This window comes from Sander vitreus, chromosome 12 (assembly GCF_031162955.1).
Source record: "Sander vitreus isolate 19-12246 chromosome 12, sanVit1, whole genome shotgun sequence".
Lineage (NCBI taxonomy): Eukaryota > Metazoa > Chordata > Actinopteri > Perciformes > Percidae > Sander > Sander vitreus.
The window spans coordinates 11814914-11830043 of record NC_135866.1 but is presented as its reverse complement, the minus strand read 5'-3'; the positions used below and the strand labels follow the sequence as shown (position 1 = coordinate 11830043).

The following is a 15130-nucleotide window of genomic DNA, read 5'->3' as shown; positions in this document are numbered from 1 at the left end:
GAAGATAAGACCTATAAAAACTGCCCATATTTGTGAATGAAAATATCGATGCAGTTGATTTGGCTCCCTCAGTCCCCCGTGTGAAGATAATCTCGTTTAGTTGCTGGGAGGCGGGGCGTCAAAGTCCTCCTCCGGGCTTTTCCTGACTCTGAAATCAACGCACCTATTGAGCACCAATGGGAAAGTGGAACAACCCAACAGGTAGGCGTCTTCTAACTGCGTGCCTCGGTTCAGACAGGGAAACAAGTGGACCGAGCAGACACTGAGATCTCCCTTAGGAATGTGACCTGAGGCAGAGCTTCGCCCAGTGGTTTCCTAATGATAGAAAAAAGTTACTTCTGAGAGTAGACGAGCTGTGTTCCTATCACGTTCGGGCTCTCTTGGCTGGGAAACACTACAGAGAACCGAAAGATTTCTGATTAATTGATTGGAAAAATCCCATTTGTCATATCAGACGCGGGGGCTCAATGTGGATACAACGCTGAAGGTAAGCGTGGCTTGTTCTTTGCGTGCAACAGCCTAAATTATTGATACATCCATATTTTAAGATGAACCTTTATCTCAAATATGCGCTGACAGATGTATGCTTTATGCAGTTTAACCTCAAATCAAGATATTGGGCTGTTGCTGTCTTAACAGCTAAATATTTCCCTTATCATATTTTGGTATCAGCTTGATGTTGCATAATCCAAGATATGTAGCACAATCTTGACTATCCCACTGTGTGACTCACAACAATAACGCCTCCATCATATTCTTATGTAAGTTTGTGGTCTGATGTATGGGATGGGATGTAATTCATGTCAACCAATCTCTCTCTAGCTGCCTCTAAATAAGGGTTTTCTGTCCTCACAGCTGCCATATTGTCTCCATCGCTGAACTTTGTTCCTCTGGGATTAAAACAGAGGACACACTGAGACTCATCTGATCCCAAGAGGTCAGACTCTCTCTGACCCTGATCTCCCTGCAGTAGGACATGGAGGTCCTGCGGCGGTCCTCTGTATTTGCTGCAGATGTCCTGGATGTGTTTGACCGATCGTTGACTGAGAAGGAGCTGGTGTCCCAGTCTAAAGCCTTGTGCAGGGACTACATACTGTCCAGACTCAACCAGAATGGACTGGGATGGTCCAAAACTGAACTCAACCTCTCTCCCTCAAATGCAGCGCTCGCTGAGGTGTCTTTTGTGCTTCTCTGTCTTGGTAAGAGAAACCTGAAGAACTGTTACATTTTGAGTTAAATAATAGGCTTAAAGAGGCAAAAATATGCACATTTAGGGCCAACACCGTTATTTCCTTGTATACTTTGAACCTGATGCACTCAGGAGAGGATAGCTCAAATAAGATGAAGTGGCCGCATTAGTTTCAACATAATGCTTTTAACTAGATCATACCCCAGGAAAGGCTGCATAGTCCTCAGAATTTTAAGTATTTTTGGGGGTATTTCTTTTTTATACCTTTTTGTTTTTATTATTATGTATGCATGCATAGACAGTAGAGAGATGCAACACATGTTTTGGTGAGAGGACATTGTGGTTTATTGACAGTGTCAACCTAATTAATTTATAAATGTTTTATACAAAGATTAAGATAATCTTAATAAATAATCAAGGGCATTTTCATCTGCTCTGAATGTAGTTTTCATTGGGTCTGGGTCTGAATGATGAAAAATCTGTGCCAGATGTTTGTAAATTTACCAAAATCCTATCATGGCTTAACTTTCCATCAAATTGATTTGACATATGGAATACGCTAAGAAGATTTTGAGATATTGTACTAAAAACTAACAGGTAGAAGTGAAAAGATGCCTCCTTGGTGGAGGTAATAACTGTTGCGATATACAATAAAATAGGAGGAGCAGGACAAATGATCAGTTATATTCAATAAAAGTATTAGATTTGAGACTTTGCAAAATGTTGTTTGGGTCCTCTTGACAAAATGCAAATTCCATGTAACAGTGCTTACCAATACCAACAACAACTCTCAAAATTAAGTTTATTGTGTGCATTTCCTAGAGAAAATTAGGAAGGCTGCAAACTTGTGTTCTGAACACTGGAAAGGAAATACTCTCCCATCTTGCACGGATTGATCAATTCATTGCTTTCAAAGCGATCAATACATTCTCATTATCTCATGTGAATTCAGATGGAAGCCTGTGTGAGCTGACTACTGTGACGGTGATGTGATCAGTATGAACTGCTCTTAGGTCTATAAGTTGCTAATATACTTTTAGGTAATAGTGAGCTGAGAGATGGAAAAGATAATTGATACACATAAAATATAATAAACTAGACTGAATAACTCCTCAGACTGGACGATTTCCACATACTGCACTGTATACTGTATACATCCATCCATCTTCATCCGCTTATCCGGGGTCGGGTCGCGGGGGTAGCAGCTCCAGCAGGGGACCCCAAACTTCCCTTTCCTGGGCCACATTAACCAGCTCCGACTGGGGGATCCCGAGGCGTTCCCAGGCCAGGTTAGAGATATAATCCCTCCACCTAGTCCTGGGTCTCCCCCGAGGCCTCCTCCCAGCTGGACGTGCCTGGAACACCTCCCTAGGGAGGCGCCCAGGGGGCATCCTTACCAGATGCCCGAACCACCTCAACTGGCTCCTTTCGACGCAAAGGAGCAGCGGCTCTACTCCGAGCTCCTCACGGATAACTGAGCTTCTCACCCTATCTCTAAGGGAGACGCCAGCTACCCTCCCTTCGGCCGCTTGTACCCTGGATCTTGTTCTTTCGGTCATGACCCAGCCTTCATGACCATAGATGAGGGTAGGAACAAAAACTGACCGGTAGATTGAGAGCTTTGCCTTCTGGCTCAGCTCTCTTTTCGTCACTACAGTGCAATAAATTGAATGTAATACCGCACCTGCTGTGCCGATTCTCCGACCAATCTCACGCTCCATTGTCCCCTCACTTGCAAACAAGACCCCAAGGTACTTGAACTCCTTCACTTGGGGTAAGGACTCATTCCCTACCTGGAGAAGGCACTCCATCGGTTTCCTGCTGAGAACCATGGCCTCCGATTTAGAGGTGCTGATCCTCATCCCAGCCGCTTCACACTCGGCTGTGAACCGATCCAGTGAGTGCTGAAGGTCACAGGCCGATGATGCCATCAGGACCACATCATCTGCAAAAAGCAGCGATGAGATCCCCAGCCCACCGAACTGCAACCCCTCTCCACCCCGACTACGCCTCGATATCCTGTCCATAAATACTACAAACAGGATTGGTGATAAGCGCAGCCCTGGCGGAGGCCAACTCTCACCTGAAACGAGTCCGACTTACTGCCGAGAACCCGGACACAGCTCTCGCTTTGGTCGTACAGAGATTGGATGGCCCTGAGAAGGGACCCCCTCACCCCGTACTCCCGCAGCACCTCCCACAGTATCTCCCGGGGCACCTGGTCATATGCCTTCTCCAGATCCACAAAACACATGTAGACTGGTTGGGCATACTCCCAGGCTCCCTCCAGGATCCTTGCGAGAGTAAAGATCCGGTCCGTTGTTCCACGACCAGGACGGAATCCGCATTGTTCCTCTTCAACCTGAGATTCGACTATCGACCGAACCCTCCTTTCCAGTACCTTGAAGTAGACTTTACCGGGGAGGCTGAGAAGTGTGATACCCCTGTAATTGGCACACACCCTCTGGTCCCCCTTTTTAAAAAGGGGAACCACCACCCCGGTCTGCCACTCCTTAGGCACCGTCCCAGACTTCCACGCAATGTTGAAGAGGCGTGTCAGCCAAGACAACCCCTCCACACCCAGAGCTTTAAGCATTTCTGGACGGATCTAATCAATTCCTGGGGCTTTGCCACTGTGGAGTTGTTTAACTACCTCAGCAACCTCCACCAGGGAAATTGATGCCAATCCCCCATCATCCTCCAGCTCTGCCTCTACCATAGAGGGCGTATTAGTCGGATTTAGGAGTTCCTCAAAGTGCTCCTTCCACCGCCCTATTACCTCCTCAGTTGAGGTCAACAGCGTCCCATCCTTACTGTACACAGCTTGGATGGTCCGCTTCCCCCTCCTGAGGTGGCGAACGGTTTTCCAGAAGCACCTTGGTGCCGACCGAAAGTCCTTCTCCATGTCTTCTCCGAACTTCTCCCACACACGCTGCTTTGCCTTTTTCACGGCAGAGGCTGCAGCCCTTCGGGCCCTTCGGTACCTTGCAACTATCTCCGGAGTCGTCTGGGATAACATATCCCGGAAAGACTCCTTCTTCAGTCGGAAGGCTTCCCTGACCACCGGTGTCCACCACGGTGTTCGTGGGTTACCGCCCCTTGAGGCACCTAAGACCCTAAGACCACAGCTCCTCGCCGCAGCTTCAGCAATGGAAACTTTGAACATTGTCCACTTGGGTTCAATGCCCCCAGCCTCCACAGGGATGCACGAAAAGCTCCGCCAGAGGTGTGAGTTGAAAGTTCCCAATTTACCTGCACTACCCGTTTGGGCTTACCAGGTCTGTCCAGAGTCTTCCCCCACCCCCTGACCCAACTCACCACCAGATGACGATCGGTTGACAGCTCCGCCCCTCTCTTCACCCGAGTGTCCAAAACATACGGCCTCAGATCAGATGAAACGATTATAAAATCGATCATTGACCTTTGGCCTAGGGTGCTCTGGTACCAAGTACACTTATGAGCATCCCTATGTTCGAACATGGTGTTCGTTATAGACAATCCATGACTAGCACAGAAGTCCAACAACAAACAACCACTCTGGTTTAGATCAGGGAGGCCGTTCCTCCCAATCACGCCTCTCCATGTGTCTCCATCATTGCCCACGTGCGCGTGTGTCGAGGCCCCTGACCTTCACTGCCACCCATGTGGCAGCGCACCTGACCCCAGCGGTTCCTCCCACAGGTGGTGGGCCCATGGGATGGAGAGATGTATACAGTATCATAGATATATTTAGTCTATGAGCTTGGGTCAAATGATGAGTTAAGGTGTGTGTGTGTGTTGAACTAAGTGATTACATCTGGAGGACTTGACTCACTTAACACAGCAGCTAAAGTGCCAGCCGTCTTTTTAAGAGACATGCATGTTTTACTTTAACATCCTGACATCTGAGTGACCCTCCACCAGCGGAACAAAGTAAATTGTTTAAATCAGTTGAATGGTTGGCTTGTATGATAGTTTGTATAACCCACAGCGTTTAAATAATTGGTTTAAACTGCAGTCTTCCTAACAGACTTATGATGCTTCTCTTCGTTTTTGTCTGTGCTCTCTCTCTGTTACCTAGGCGACGAGCTGGAGTGTATACAGCCCTATTTGTACAGGAATGTGGCACGGCAACTCAACATCTCTGTTGCCATGGAGAGTATGGTTTCAGATGCCTTCATCGGCGTGGCAACAGAGATCTTCTCAACAGGTACATGGCTGTTGCTGAAGGTGATGATGAAGATGATGATGTTGCACACTGTATGCCATCCAATCCGAAGTCAGCACAGAAAGTGATTTAGACTTCTGCAGTGTCTCAGACATTGATGAAGGCAGTTACTGTGAAAACAGTAACAGGTGTGACAGTTTCTGTCAGGCCCTTTTAGCTGAGAGGTGCTTTTAGTGAGAGTGAGTGGGTGTGAATCATAAGTAAGTGGAGCGTGACTTCATCTAAAACCCATAATTTCTCCCACAGATTTTTAGAGTCACCAAGTTTAGACACTGATTCGTTGATAGTTTGGGGATATAGATTCTTATGGATTAAGTATTAATATTAAGTATACTGTCTTATTATTAGAACAATGCTATATTCTTCTTTACCTTTCGTTTTGAATTTAGGCATTGTATGGCCCAAGAAATGCCTGCTTCTGCCAACTGGTTTTTTCAGGTCTCTTGTAGTTTTTGGTAACCTGGACTTAGTACAGCCCTTATGATAAGGGTGTGTGTTGTGATGGAGGCCTTTTAGTTTTTTGTTGTTGTAAATGTCGTTTGCAGACATTGTTGCGTGTTCTAATACTTTGTAGCCATGCTAGCGGCATCACTCTAGGGACGTCGATGTCGGCCTGTGGTTCAGTCGGTACCCCACTTTGGCCCAGACTGAAATATCTCAACAACTACCTGATGGATTGTCATGTAATTTGGTTCAGACGTTCATGGTTGTAGGATAATTAATCCTACTGACTTTGGTTATCCTCTGACATTACTTCCATAATTGGTGGTTTTGGGTAAAATGTCTCGACAACTGTTGTATGGTTTGCCATGAAATTTGTGTCCATGAAATTTGTGTCCTGACTCCTGCATAGGCTCAATTAAAATCCCTTCAATGATCCTTTAGCTTGTGTCATCAGGTCAAAATTTCACCTTGTCCGATAATTTGGGTCATTCTTGCCAAACTAATGATAATCTCCATAGGCAAATGTTAGCATGCTAACACACAATACTAACATGGTGAACACGGTAAACATGACACCTGCTGAACATCAGTATGTTAACTTTGTCATTGTGAGCATGTTAGCATGCTGATGTTAACATTTAGCTCAAAAAGCACTGTGTACAGCCTCAAAGAGCCGCTAGCGTGGCTGTAAATTGTTAGTTTTGTTTTTGTTAGGAAGAGAGTTTTGATTTTGATGGATAATAAAGGTGTGACATGAGCATGTTAAAGATGTGCTGATGTGTACAGATGCACAGATGCGTACTGTGCTGTAGTCTATGAAAGGTGACAGACTAAATTTGCTGTAAATTCCAATGGTGGTTATCTGATATCAGGCATGTTCCACATGTAGGGTAAGGTAACCATAATGTAATTTAAGTAGAGATACAGTTATAGTACTTTTACTAAATTTTAATTTACACTATTCCCACTACCTCGAAATAGCCATGGGATTTCCTGTTCACGTCACATTGTTCTGAGTGAATTGTGAGTCATAAGAGAATAACTAAGTTAATTATTGAATTGTTTAAATCTTTGTTCAGTCTTGATCTTGAGAGAGGAATTCAGTTTTGTCAGTCTCAACTTGAACTTGGTTGTGCTGGTTCTTGGACTTGTTTCAAGTTGCCTTGACAACAGAGTAACATTATGTCCTCAGTGTGAGCCTTTGGGATAGATTAGATGGTCTGGCCGCAGTGTGACGAGCAACTAGAATTTGTCATGTTTCCAGGAAAGATCAAAAATGGACTCGTTTAATGTAATTTTCATACCCGTGTTCTGGCTAAATTTGTGCTTATTTAGACGTCACAAGGATGTCATTTTTGGAAACAGCGTGGGATTCCTCGTGAAGAATAACAAACTGGTGAACCCAGGCTGCCCCTGCCTTCTGGGATGGATTGAAACCTGAATATAAATAGAAAATGCATCTTTGTTTGTTTTTCCTGCTAACCGGAATTTGTTCTATGATGACTTATGTAGCTTTTTGTTATTCATCATTATGCCTCCAAGAGCTTAACATGACACAAAGTAATTCCACTGGATCTATGTATCATAACCACATATTTTCTTTAGAAGTGGTTCAGCAGTGGTCTGTACTGTGGTCTCCCTCAGTAAAATCAACTTGGCTTGTCTCTCCTTCATCTATCTTAGCTTACCTCCCACTTCTGTTCTTCCTCTTTCCACCGTCCTCTCCTCCAGCTTTATCCCTGACAATCTTGTCTCTATTCTTGGCCTGTTTCTCAGTAGGGAGTAAGATGTGACGTGCTCTGACAGCTTCCATGGACAGTTATCTCATTTAAGCTTGCTCAGAGCTCACTCTTTCCCCTTATAGCCACAGTAAGACACTTTAGGTCAGCGATGACAATGGGAGCTGGCCTAAGGAGGCTAATGCCATTAGGCCCTGCACTGCATCGCTGACGGTTGTTATATCAGCCTCTGCTGGACTGCAAACTGAACCTAGAAATGGCTGGATGCCATTAATTATTAGACCGGATTGTTTAGGTGGAAATACAAGAATTTGCCATTTTTAGCTCTCGGTTGCTTCTTAATAGTGAATGCAAAATCATTTTCTGAACCTGTTGACCCCCCCCACTGTAGAATCTGAGTCAGTCTGTCACCCACCTCCAGGCAAAGGCAAAACAATCTAACCCTCTTTAATTTATAACTGCTCTGTAAGACGTCTTATCAGCCACATTAACGCGAATACACTGGTTTGTTGATTCAAACCTGTTATTTCCAGTTTATTTCAGTACAAAGTCCACCCACTGCCCCATATGCTTAGAGTCAAATCACAGAATATGTAACAGACACCATAGAGAGGAGGATGGGTGGTGATGCTTGGCTGTATGGCAGTTTACTGATTCCGGTCAGGAAATTCTGCCACCATGGAGGATTGAAGCTCAGGTCTTCTGGATATAGTGGAATATTTTTGCTTCTCTTAGCTCTTCACTTATTAAAGACAAGTTTCCCCTTGGGGACAATAAAGTGTATTCTATTCTAAACAACTGCTCTGTGAGTGCGAGACTAAATCAATCAAATGAGCTTGAATTGCTGAAGCATAAATCTCCCATCCAGTCGTGGCTTTAATAATGCATTAATGATGAGCATCAGGGCTTGCACATCTATCCATAGACAAAGGTAAAGACATAAAACATATCCCGGGGATGTCTGTTTTTCTCGCTGTAGGTATAACATGGGGTAAAGTGGTATCGATGTTCGCAGTAGCCGGAGCCCTGGCAGTCGATTGTGTCAGACTGGGTCATGCAACCACGGTTCACATCTTAGTGGACAGTCTGGGCCAGTTTGTCCGCAAGTTTCTGGTTCACTGGCTGAAAAGACGAGGAGGATGGGTAAGTGAAAATCCAGAAGGGATTTACATTTTTTCCATTTGCACTTACTAAATCATGTTTTTTTTTTTCTTTCTCTAATTTTTATAGGATTAATGCTGCTGCATGATTAGTGTTTCTGAGTTGACAACAAGATTGAAAAAAAAAAAAAGAAAAAGAAATTTACACTGCTTCCATCTTGTTTCTCTGGGGTTTAAAACTGGCAACTTTCTGGTCTACCACATCTTCTGTGATTATGTAATCTTGTTTAAGGATCAGAACTCAGTTTGTTTGTATAAGCTCTGATAGTCAAGAGTTAGAAGGGAATTGCATACAATATGTAGCATGCTCAGATGGGCCCAGTTATGGCTCTGAAAATTGAGCTCTCCCTTACATACTGTTGGTTCCTGTTTGCTGATGCAATGCAAAGCTTTGCAGTGGTAATATTTGTTTCTGTAGCCCTCTCTTGGGTAAAAGACAGCAAAAAATGAAAAATGCTTTTTTAGGTGCAGCACTTACATTTTGTTATGCTCAAACAAGTATAATAAATTACAGCGTAATTCCAAATAAATGCCAGTCATTCATACTAGGGATGTGTTTGTGTCCTAAAAGCAAAGTCAGATGAAGGTGGCACCCCAGTGATTTTAAAACGAATAACCATGCCATAATATTTGGTACAGACATTCACACCCCCCTCAGAATGAATTGTAATAACTGGTTATCCTTTAACTCTCCTTCTACCACCATCAGGTCAGAATTTATATTCGTCAATGACCAAATACCTGCAGAGCTATGCCATTCCCATCAGCCGCAGCTGTACTTTGTGTTTAAAATTAATATTTAAATATTAGCATGCTAACACGCTAAACTAAAATGGTGAACATGGTAAACATTATACTTGCTAAGTCGTTTTTACCACTGGAGTGCTGCCTTTTTTCCTGAATTTCTTTTGGGGAAACAAACACTTTTTTCCCCTGAAAAGTGGATCTATTTCCTCAAACTATATTTGTATTTGGCTAAAAAAAGTTATTAAAATGATTACTTGATGTTTTTATTGTAGTCTTATTTTTAAAATATTAATTTCCTTTTTTCAGGTGGAGATTACCAAATGTGTGGTGAAGAAGGATCTTGCCCCTGAGCACCACTGGCTGTCGTCTGCCATCGAGTCCCTGAAGTACTTCCTCACTACTATGTACGTCTACATCATGAAGGAACCATGAATCAGCACAGGAGTCATCATCATTGATTGATATGAGAATCTCAGACTTGTCAACAATCGATGGAGTGGAGATGGTCGCCAATATCGGTCTGTCATTAAATGGCCATCAACAAATGTTTCATCATCGTTGTGTTTGTGTTATCTCGTTGTCGGATACGTGATTACCCTTCAGCCAAAGAGTAGTCACGGTGGTATTTTAGAGCAAAAAAGGCAACAAAAGAAGTTTGTGTCACTCCATCACTTCTACGTACTGCAGTGAACCAGGCTTCTTCAGTGTTGTAACTGTAATGTGTGATGGTGTTGAAGGTTGAATGTGACGTTGTTTGCGCTCCTGAGATAAATTGTTAGATGCTTTGATTTGACGTTTGTCTCAGAAAGTATATCTGAAGGAGTACTGAAAGGTGAAAGCCATGTTTGTAATGAAAATTGATGCTCAGCTGGCTGGGTCCCGTGAGTTTTCGTGAGAGTCTGATTTACGCTATTGTACTTCACCAAAGCACAAGCAGTGCCTCTCCCCAAATATGAGTAAACTTTCTGCTGCGATTTAAGACACCAGTGCCCAAGAAATGTTTGCCAAAGAACTTAAAGACAGAAGAATGGTATGAACTGCATCCACATATTTTGGTGAAATTGTTTTCCTTTTTTTTTAAAAACTGTGAATAGTTTTATTTATGATTTCATTTTTTTTCTTCTATTTTGATTATGACTTTATCAATTGAATCCACTGCAGTATAAAGACAACGGCTCTTGATTGTGTGGTATGCTTGATGGTCACTTTCACAGTGTTAATTTATAAAGGTGTGTCTGTATATTTTTTTTTTTATTATAACCCCATAATAAACTTACAAAAATCTTCACATGTACTTATGTAGATTCTTTTATGATACTTTATCCCACTGTTGTGAAACAGGGGTTTAAATTGGAGCCTTTGTTGCATGTCATTCCCCACCTCTTTCCACTCATTTACTGTTACTCTTTAATAAAAGCAAAAGAATACTTACAAAAAAAGAGACAAAGGCACCTGGTTACATAATTGTATACTTGATGCTGTAACATTACAGGAGCATTAATAACACAGGTACACTGAATTATTGTCATTCATGTTGAACACTCAAACATTAAATCCAAGGACAGAACAGGAAGCTTAAAAACATTAATATATTAAAATAAATGAAGACAAAGTAAAGAAATAGGTGAAATAACTTTAATTTCTTTCTGTGAACATGGTTCATTGACTCCAGAACAACAGCAGTTACTTTTCAATCTTCTAAGAGGACACTTTACTTAACATTAATTTGTCAGTGCTTAATAAGCTTTACAGCTCCAAGATTAAATATCTGGACAATAAATATTAAGATAGCGCAAGCACCCATACTTAACCAAGGCCATTTAGTGCAATACAAAGTCTTTTTTAGATTAAAAGGTTTACTGTGGAGTTTTGGACCTCTAGTAGCGGTTTTACTCTATTCCACCGATCTATAGCTGGTGGTAATTCGTGGAAATTGCAGCAATATGCAGCAAAGGCAGGGAAGAAGAAGACGATACAGGATTTAAAATAATTTGTTCTATGAGGAAGCAAACGCACTTTGTTAAACCTCAAGACACACACAATGCGTTTTGGTGAGTAATGCTTAATGTAGTCTATATCAAAGACGTTTCATTTCTGGGACTGTTCAAGTGCCGCCGGATATTCCGCCGGATGTCCCTAATTTTGGGCCGGATGTCCGTCACCTTTCGCTTCCTTTGTGTTGGCATTTTTAACTCCGGTTGATTTATGAGGACTATGTTTGTTTGGGGGGGGAATGGAGGTGGGTTGGTAGGGGTGGGTCAGTATAATCAATAATAAGTATTAAGAGAAGCATAGTATGTGAAAGTAGAGATGAATTCTGTATTTTTTTTTTCATTGTTGTTTTGCTCTTATTTGATGTACTTCCTGGTACCTAATCATGATGACCCACAGAAATTATTCAAAAAAAAAAGAAGAAAAGAAACGAAATGCCAATAACCCAGAGCATGTTTTTCTCCCATCCCAGATTGCTGTGTGGAGGAAGGTCTGGTAATGCGAGACTTCGCTTAATGTAAACATAACTTTTGTTTGTTTACAAGAAAACTCCACAGCGCCCTTTTCATTTTCATTTTTTTTACTTAACAGTAACATTAACTCTATTTCTGTCTCACTGTAGTGCATAAACAACGCCTAGTTATTACTGTATGTAATGTATAACTAGTACACCATAACTCAAACTGTTTATATGATTAACTAACTAAACCATGATTATTGGTTAAGCAACATTTATCTTTCCTGACCAAAGTATTTCTATGTAAAAGAAGCCTCACAGCCCGTTGGGTCAAGACGAGCGATGGTAGGTGATGTGCAAATGCTGCATCAGTGGCTGGTTGTCTGTTGCCATGGAAACTGTCTGCTCCAGCCTCCCATCTGGTCGGAGCTGAATCACTCTAGAAATCTAAAAGATGGAAGAGAGCAGGCAAGGTCATGGACACAAAAGGAGCAAAAATATTGTATTGATTAAAATAAGTTCCGGAGAAATGTTCTGGTGCAGCTTTGTGGACTGTGTGGGCAGTAATGTTACATAGATTGATTTTAGCGACTAAGTTAAGCCATTAATATTAACAATTAGTGCATGATCAGAAAACCAGTTTTACCTTCTGTACATGCGGCTCTCTGGCGAAAGAGACTCTGGCCAGAGCCTGGCTCTGCAGGTTCAGCCGCTGCGCTGTCAGCTCTCCCTCCTCAATCTCCACCAGACCTGCACACAAAGACACACTGGACTCAAAACGTGTGTGAAGTGTGTGTGTTTGTGTAGACAAGACAGTAAAAAAAAACTCATTATATATACGCAATTTAATTTTGAACTGGTAACAAAAAATTACCTATATTTTATCAAAGCAATGAGCTAAATGTTACACTGGAAATGTTTTAAAACTGTGTTAATAGTTTGAGAATCATGTATTACCTTTAAATGCAAAACAAAAGACAGCAAAAAGTAAAACAAACTTGGAGTGTAATTGCCAAGTATTATTCATGTTTTTGCATCATGTCTGGAATATGCTTTCACAATGGCCCTGAGTCACATCTAATTTAATGAATGCAAAATAAGTTAGGATATACATTTTGTATATTCATGTTAAGCGTCCGACAATCCTTTACATATCCAGCCTCTGCACATCTAGAAGATCCTTTTAAAAATTATAACACATTCCAGAAATACAAGCAGGAGCCTGGTTTTCAAAAACGAGGCCCTCTAGTGACATGAATGTAACTACCTGAGTTCTGTGCGATGATGAACGCTACTCTGAGGGCCCCTGGCTGCATTCGAATGAAGCCACACTCCCTGTGCAGGGGCTTCTTGGTCTCTGCATGGAAGGCATTGAACCTGTCAAACACAGTAAAGAGCGAGGAATCAGCAGAAGACTGAAGATGAAGTCTGTCCACATGATGCAAATGTCCTGCTGGTAGATTGTTTAGTCTGGTATTTTACCCATCAGTTATGCTGGGTGTAGGTCACATGTGAAAACAGGCTTGAAACTTTCAACCACAGAGAGCATGAACACACAGTTTTTCAACCTTAATCTTTAAAGTCTGATTGCTCACAGAGTAACCTACGTGAAGTTGATGACTGGTTGTCCCACATGGCTGAAGTTCAGTGTCTCTATGTAGCGGAAAGGTTTTATGGAGGTAAAACATCCCTCTCCAGGTTCATCTGACTCCCAGCTACCCAGAAGCCAGTCTAGAGGGAGGAGGGCTGGGTTCAACTCCACTGATGGCAAAACACACACACATAATGTTTATAATGCATTATCATGAAAACAGAGAAAATAAATTCCACATGAGGTTGTGATGGGTGATACCACAGATTTGATCCAAACAAAGAAATATACTGAATACATGGATATTATTAACAGAGAGTTTGAACTTGTACTATCAAAGAATAGATCATTTTATATAATTCAGAGTAAAACATATCTTATTGTATTCTGACTAAAGTGTAACTGTAAATCTCACAGGTATGTATGTATGTATGTATGTACTGTATGTATGTATGTATGTATGTACGTACTGTATGTATGTATGTATGTATGTATGTATGTATGTATGTATGTATGTATGTATGTATGTCAGGAGCTACCAAGTGTACACACTCATATCCAAAAACATCTTTATTATGTATTATATTATATATTCATGCAGCAGGGAGGTAAGGAAATGGTGAATCGAGGCACCAGAGGGTCTAAAATCAAAATACATTATGATTGCTTATCTCTACTTTTAACAGTAGGTGGCAGTAGTGCTACTGTTTGGTCGAAATAAGGCAGAAGAAGACGACTCTGATAAATACAGAAGAAGGTGACTGTTATATCGCACTCATATTAGTATCGACCTAATACATCCACGGTATCGACACTTTGCAAACAAGACGCAGTTATCACAGCAACCTTAAGTATCGACGATTACACAAATTTTGATATTCAAAACTCAATGAATACAAACAGCTCAACATTGTCCCGGGTGGTGGTTGCAATTTGTTTCCTATTATGGAAGCTAAAATTAGCTAACGTTACTATCGTTTTCAAAGATAACATTAGGTTACATTAAACTCCCGATAAGCTTGAGTTGTATGTTAAAAGGACCCATTTTACTGCAGTAAATTAATTAGGTAAGGTACTAAATACGTTTTAATTGAGCCTGTGGTCACTGCGACATGGTAGCTAGTACAGTTGACATCGATACAATATAATAATACATTTTTTTTATTTAAAAAGTAACCAACATCCTACCTGTGTGATTGTCAGGACACGCCATTAAAAAAAACTGCAGTCAAGCGGGAGAAAATGCGAAAAATCTGGCAGAAGTAAAAGATTAAATGTCACTAACGTTAAATGAATAGTACACTGTGACAGTGTTGAGCTACTGTGACTTATACGGCCAATGACAGTAGGGAATCTTGGGTAATGTAGTTCAGACCTTCAAGCACACGTATAGCCTTTTGGAGCTATTTCTGAAATCCTTTACTGTTATCACACATTGAGGCAGAAGAAGTGTTTGATAAATTAAAGCACACTTTATTGACATCTTCCAGCGCACTTAACATGAACCATATAACAATATCTGCTCCTGTATTTCAAAACTGTCCTACTTATACAAGAAAGGCACATGGCGTTATAGGTTTAATAAAATCTTTGCATTCCAAATC

The 15130-nt window shown here is 41.6% G+C and overlaps 2 protein-coding genes across 2 annotated transcripts; one reads left to right on the top strand and one right to left on the bottom strand.

The window, feature by feature from the left end:
- Positions 1–82: 82 nt before the first annotated feature.
- Positions 83–10772, top strand: bokb (BCL2 family apoptosis regulator BOK b). Its single transcript, XM_078264151.1, has 5 exons — positions 83–487; positions 856–1199; positions 5250–5378; positions 8559–8722; positions 9793–10772. The coding sequence occupies exons 2-5, from the start codon at positions 977–979 to the stop codon at positions 9916–9918; spliced, it is 642 nt and encodes a 213-aa protein (XP_078120277.1). The 5' UTR covers positions 83–487; positions 856–976; the 3' UTR covers positions 9919–10772.
- Positions 10773–11103: 331 nt separating this feature from the next.
- Positions 11104–14867, bottom strand: thap4 (THAP domain containing 4). The gene is made up of 5 exons (XM_078264152.1): positions 14715–14867; positions 13543–13696; positions 13203–13312; positions 12582–12685; positions 11104–12382 (listed from the first exon to the last, which is right to left on the bottom strand). Exons 1-5 carry the CDS (start codon positions 14737–14739, stop codon positions 12266–12268), a joined length of 510 nt encoding a protein of 169 aa, XP_078120278.1. The 5' UTR covers positions 14740–14867; the 3' UTR covers positions 11104–12265.
- Positions 14868–15130: the final 263 nt, after the last annotated feature.

What these genes read in the sequence shown, in the direction of transcription:
- thap4 (XM_078264152.1), bottom strand. Translation starts at nt 14,739, where the DNA reads ATGGCGTGTCCTGACAATCACACAG. An exon ending in GTGTCCTGACAATCACACAG is followed by an intron (nt 13,697 to 14,714) that starts GTAGGATGTTGG and finishes TTTTGCCATCAG; the next exon opens with TGGAGTTGAACCCAGCCCTC. An exon ending in GAGAGCCGCATGTACAGAAG is followed by an intron (nt 12,383 to 12,581) that starts GTAAAACTGGTT and finishes TCCATCTTTTAG; the next exon opens with ATTTCTAGAGTGATTCAGCT.
- bokb (XM_078264151.1), top strand. Translation starts at nt 977, where the DNA reads ATGGAGGTCCTGCGGCGGTCCTCTGTATTTGCTGCAGATGTCCTGGAT. An exon ending in TTTTGTGCTTCTCTGTCTTG is followed by an intron (nt 1,200 to 5,249) that starts GTAAGAGAAACC and finishes TCTGTTACCTAG; the next exon opens with GCGACGAGCTGGAGTGTATA. An exon ending in AACAGAGATCTTCTCAACAG is followed by an intron (nt 5,379 to 8,558) that starts GTACATGGCTGT and finishes TTCTCGCTGTAG; the next exon opens with GTATAACATGGGGTAAAGTG.